Raw genomic sequence first — 6,189 nt, 5'->3', positions numbered from 1 at the left:
TTGCAATGGGCCTAGAAATCTGTGGAAAGCCCCTGAGTGTCTATATAATTGTGTATGTTTGTGCGAGACACCGTGTGTGTATCCAACCCCTCACCTCCAGGATGATGAACTCACTCGAGTCCCGGGAGCCCATGCTGAGTAGGATCCCTGATGAGGAGCGGGTTCTGATGAGGAACTGTGCGTGTGTCCTGCGTGAACTGATTCCTGTTCTCAGCTGGTACCTGAGCATGCTTTCCTTCTCAAAGGACCACTCAGGAAGAGCTAAAGTATAGACACACACACACACACACACACACACACATACACACACACCACACACTTTACAACATGCCAGGAAACTACTTCACACAAAATAAAAATAGCACTGTAACATCCTTTATGAAAATGAACCCGGTTTTTCTGTGTTTACAAATGTGGTTGCTATGATACCAGATGTCTTTCCTAGTTTTAATACTACTAGAATCACTGTCATACCTCACATAAAGAGAACTGAAAGTGACTAAATTTTGAAGGGAATTTGAGTGAGGTTATTTAAAGCTGCAGTATGGAACTTTTTTTGGTTAAAAATGAACAAATCAAGTATTGAGCAAGTACCTAAAACAATCAGTGTCTTCTCACCTGACACCGATTCGCAATGCTAAGTTTATAGTAATGATTGATAATTTGAGCCGATTGGTCAGATTTCGCGGAAAATGTCAGTTTGATGTCATTCGTCTTTGCCTGGTTACGTCACGTCCGTAAACAAAAAGAAGAAGAGCCGGCTACTATATCTTGTGTGTGGAGGCTGAGGATGGTGGAGCGTTTGTAGCTTGTTCTTACAACAGTTGCTTAAATTTAAACGTATCGTCTAGATGGCTGCTTTTAATCTGGATAGATCTAAACGCAATCATCGGGGACATCTGAGGAATCAACTGTTGTCAAAACTAAGAAACCTGTCAAAACTCTGAGATCTGAAGGAATTGAATATTGACGTAGAGGTGGCTTTTTTTCTGCTGAACAGGTAAGACATTTCAGTGGCTCAATAGGTAGCTAGCTAACATTAGCACACTTGCTCGATTCAGCTAGATATCGAGTTTCCTATTTTGTTTTTGTGTTTGTTTGTTTTGCTATAGTCAGTGGTTAAACTGCACTTATTTTCTGCTAGTTATGAAAGCGAGCAACTCACCTCTACTCCAAGAAAACCGTATCCGCTGCATGTCGGTTATCAAGTACTGGAGCTAATATACAAGCCATATGTATACCTCAAACAATCAGAATCACCCACGCAGAAGAGCAGTGCCAAAGCACAGCCCAGGTTAAAAAAAACAAAAAAAAAAAAACAAACAAAAAAACAGCAAGTAACCTGCAATTTTATGTTTCAAACAGAGATGGCGATAGCGAGGAAAAAGTTCTGTACCGCAGCTTTAATGTATGATGCAAGACAGCTATGTTTCACTGCATTACATATTAAAGAAAATGGAATAAAACTCATCATTTGATTGCGCTGTGTTTGTGCTGATTTGTGCAACATAATTAATTTAGCTTGTACTGGTTTGGTTTTTGATATAACAACTACATTTCAGTCTAAGTCTATGGCTGAGAGTGATGTCACAGTATTAATAACATTTTTTAAAATTATTATTATTATTTTTTTACATAGTACATGTTCAGTTCACTGTGGCTCTTATTTACATTATTATATTACACCACATTTTCTCAAAAACTAACCTGGCAAAAATCAGCACAAACAAATGTCATACATCTTATTACATTTCTTTTTACATGGGGGGGGGGGGGGGGGGGGGGGGGGTCAGCTTCATGGACTTACATTAAAGTGGCACATGCCACACTACAATGGAAAAAACTGGCAGGTTTTGTGAAGTAAAAGTATGAAACTAAATTATTACATAAGAAAACAACTTATGTCGAGGTCACGAGAAAACAAGAAAGAAAATAATAATAATAATAATAATAATAATAATAAATAATAATAATAATAATAATAATAATAACAACAATAACAATAATAATAATAATTCATGGCTGCTTAGGGCTAATGTAAAAATGTTTCAGATTGTTTTTCACTTCATTTTGATACGATGTAATTTCACACTGCGGGTGCAAAAAGTTCTGTAAGTGAGCTCTTCTATTTCATTTTCTAATCTTTAATTGGCAGTTACATAATTGAAACAAAATAGTTTGTACTTGAGCAGGCATCCATGTACAGTACCATAGCAACCTATAACAGTGTCAGAAGAGCAACAGTTAACTTAAGTACCACAGTAAAATCACAACAATGCCCTTTTCAAGAATATAACACCCATAGTTACTATAAGGTGCAGTTATAAAACATGTAACTATTATTATTATTATGCAATTAAAAACGATTAAAATATTATACGGTAATAAAATATAATAAAAGCTAGTTAAGAAGAATGTCCATTGTTAAAAGTACTATATAAATACAACAGAATTGAATTCCCTCAGTGGTGGAATGAACCTCAATCTGGACTGCAGAATCTGTCACTATTTTCAGAAAACAGCTAAAGACCCACCTCTTCCATGAGCACTTAACTAACCCCTAAAATGTGAACCCAACATTATTTAAAAAAACAAACAAAACACACCTTACTCTGGCTCTCACACCTCTACTCTGTGCACTTTGCTTCTCTAGAACTCAATTGAAGATCTTGTATAGTAGCACTACTTGTATTGTTCTCCATTTGATATATCGCTTTGCTTGTATTTCCTCATTTGTAAGTCACTTTGGATAAAAGAACCTGCTAAATGAATAAATGTAAATATAATACTACTTTTGAACTAGGGTAATAAATGTAGTACTCATCCATTTGTGCGTTTAAAAGAAATCTCTAAAAAAAAAATGTAGCCATTTAATGCTATGAGCTTATAAATTCTAAAATGCAGACATGCCGACTCACCGTTGTCACACTTGTGTCCACTGTATCCGGGGTGGCAGTCACAGCTGAAGGAGCCCCACTCCCCAAGGCACTTTCCACGCAGGCCACAGGAGGGACCTCCCGCCGTCACACACACTCCATCAGTCAAACTGCACCCGGGGGCACTGTTCATACTCTCCGCTGCACTGCTCAGGTCATACACCTGACCAAGGACACACACACACACAAAAATGAGTCTGAGTCAGCGCTATGGGTGACCTCACTGGTATATATTGATATGTCATATTCTCCAATCCTTAGACATAGAGGTTAGTCTAATTTGATCATTTTTAATGAATTATCTATCTTTCTATCCATATTTCTTCAAGTAGGTGTAAGACACTGACAAGATTTTCCTCATGTGAAATATCTCCATCATGGCACACAGCATTCTAAAATTGTATTATTAAGTGTTGGTTGGCACAGGCAGTCAAACTACACAATTATGCATCCGATTTTGGCATAATAGCACAGCATTTCACTTGAGATCATCACAAAATGTCATGCTATGTTGCAACATTCTGCTCACTTGACAAAAATGTCTGACATGTCAGAAAATAGTCAGTGTGACTCAGACTCGTCAGGAGGTGGGAAATAAATCCCTCACCCACACGCTGAAAGAGTGTCAACTCTGTGTTTGTGAAAACTGATGAAAAAGTTGGGGGGTAAACTCTATCCATGAATGGATCCAATCAGTTCAGTACTTGTAGGGAGCTAACCATTACTCCTGTTTGGTTTTTGATTTGATTAGACGTGAGACATGTCATGGACTTGTTTTGCAATTAACTGTTTAGCTAACTAACCTGCTTACTCACAAAAGAGCGAGCTGTTCCACAAGCTTTTGTTAAAAAGGGAGGAAACTGGCATTAACCCACATCAGCGTATATCTGACATCGTTCATATGTTTGCACTCAGAAATTAAGTGTATGTATCTGAAAGGTCACAATATTATACACATCTGTAGTTTGAGTGCTTGTACCAGCTGACATTTGAAAATAACATTTTTCTGACACAGTATATTTAGATACAGTATATACACAATATACTTCTTAGCTAATTGTTTCGTATTTTATGAACGTTGCAGTTCTACAAACTTTTGGATTAAAAGAATGCTTAACTGATGTTTTCTGGATGCTCTGAGAACATTTTAATCAATGTTTGTAGACATTCTTGCTATGTTTCAACAACACTAACATTTCTAGTTAGTTTTGGACTAACTGGGAATTAGTATAATACTGTGAAGCAAACATTTATTACAGCCAATGTTTTTAGAAGAATACAGGAACGTGTTACAAAACGTTACAGGTTAATCTTCTTAGAACCTACAAATTCTCACTCTTTTAAAAGAATATTTCCCAAAAAATCACCAAAAAATTTCCAATATCACCAAAATTTTTTCCCCCCAATATCACCAAAAAAAACTTCCAATGTTACCAAATTTTTTTCCAATATCATCAAAAAATTCCAATATCACAAAAAAATTCCAATATCACCAAAAATTTTCCAATGTCACCAATATTTCTCCCAGTTTAGTCCACTATCTAGTTCCTTGCTGTAACATGGCATGCTAACATGTGCTTTTTCTGAGCCATGTAAAGTCGGTCACCTTATATATTTTAGACTCCCGCTTATGTAACATTATTGGGCAGCTCAATATAATTGGAGGAGACGCTCACAAGCAAGCAGATGCCCATGGTGGTCTAGTGTCACTCTTTATTACACGTTTCACTTTCATTACCATATCTCTGTTAAAAACAAAACAACCTTCGCATGAATATGAATAAGCTTCATTTATTAAATATTTTGTTCTGACATCAATATTCAGTCAGCATGTGGAGAAACACCATGATGTGCAACACCAGCAGATACAGTATGTGTCCTTGTTGCTAGATTTGATAGAAACTTAATTCTCTGTATGAGCTTGTGCATGATGTCTATTAACTGAAAAGAAGGTTAAAGCTCCCTGACCCTAACAACTGCTATTTAAAGATACAAAGGTGCAAAAATATACCCAATTAATCATAGCATGCACTACTGCATTGACAATAAAAGAGTCACCTGAATACGACACTTTCTGCTTTTTCAGCTAAAGCAATGGTCAGAACAAAGGTGAATAAAATTCACCCAGAAGAAAAGCCAATTCACTGAATGAGAAAGCACACAGTATGTAAAAGATGCACTTTTCAGTTTATGCCAACTTTGAACTGTGAATTCTTAAGCCACAGAGTTGCCTATAGTAAAGAAGTGGGTGTTTTCAGTTAAAAACAAAAAAAGGAGATGCTGTTTATTATTAAGTAATGGTCACTCCAGACCTTTGTCACATTGTTTCTTATTGTTGCATGAATGAAAATTTTTCTAAATGTTTTTCTCGCTTTTTTCTCCCTACTTGCTAGGATCTTCTTGTTAGCAATGCTAACACCTCTCATGAGAGAGATAGAGATACTATATGGCTTGAAAACATGAATAATACAGAGATACTATAAAGACTGAAAAGAAGAATAATCTCCACACCTGAGTGTCCACCACCAGGTTTCTGATGCAGCCCACAAACCCTTTATAGTGCGCGTGTGCGTGACGCAGTGGATATGTGTCCTTCACGCCTCCTAGCTGTAGAGGCTGATTCACATTCAAGAATCTATAGAGAGAATTAACAACACAGTAATACAGCTGAAATCTCTCAGACTGCAATAAAATACACACTAATGACAGTAACATATAAACTGATTGTCCTCTAATTATATGAAATATGTATAGCATTTGTTGCAATATTATATATATATATATATAATAAATATATATATATATTTTATATATATATATATATATATATATATATATATATATATATATATATATATACACACACACACACACACACACACACACATTTGCTTGAGACAAATATAACATATGAAAGGCATATTTACGTAGTGTGTACTCTGTGATTGGAAAAAGAAGTGACGTACCAATAATAAAGTGAAAACCCTTTATTTTACCTCTCAGTGCCCGGAGTATGTGCAGACACCTTGCACACTGACTGGTCCGTCTCAAACATGTCCACTCCCAACCCCTCCACCTCGTTTACCATGGCTCCAGTGCAATGGTCCACAATCAAGTGTACTTCCTGGAAAATATATTTACACACACAGTAAATACAGAGTGCACACTTAAATGTATTTACACTCACTAAATATAGAGTGTAACAGCAACTTCAACGACTAAATTTAATTTCTGAGTAGTACAAAGATATGAT

General features: G+C 36.2%; 1 protein-coding gene across 1 annotated transcript in view; it reads right to left on the bottom strand.

The window, feature by feature from the left end:
- si:dkey-22o22.2 (neural-cadherin) overlaps positions 1-6,189 on the bottom strand; it is a 130,731-nt gene that overhangs the window by 12,476 nt on the left and 112,066 nt on the right. Inside the window, exons 25-28 of the mRNA XM_053683264.1 lie at positions 5,933-6,060; positions 5,448-5,571; positions 2,919-3,099; positions 95-261 (exon numbers count right to left, since the gene is read on the bottom strand). Of these exons, the coding sequence (XP_053539239.1) occupies positions 95-261; positions 2,919-3,099; positions 5,448-5,571; positions 5,933-6,060 (600 nt within the window). The remainder of the gene's footprint in view (positions 1-94; positions 262-2,918; positions 3,100-5,447; positions 5,572-5,932; positions 6,061-6,189) is intronic.

Source organism: Ictalurus punctatus, chromosome 1, assembly GCF_001660625.3.
Source record: "Ictalurus punctatus breed USDA103 chromosome 1, Coco_2.0, whole genome shotgun sequence".
Lineage (NCBI taxonomy): Eukaryota > Metazoa > Chordata > Actinopteri > Siluriformes > Ictaluridae > Ictalurus > Ictalurus punctatus.
Note: the sequence above shows the minus strand (reverse complement) of the source record. Positions and strands in the feature narration are given on the sequence as shown.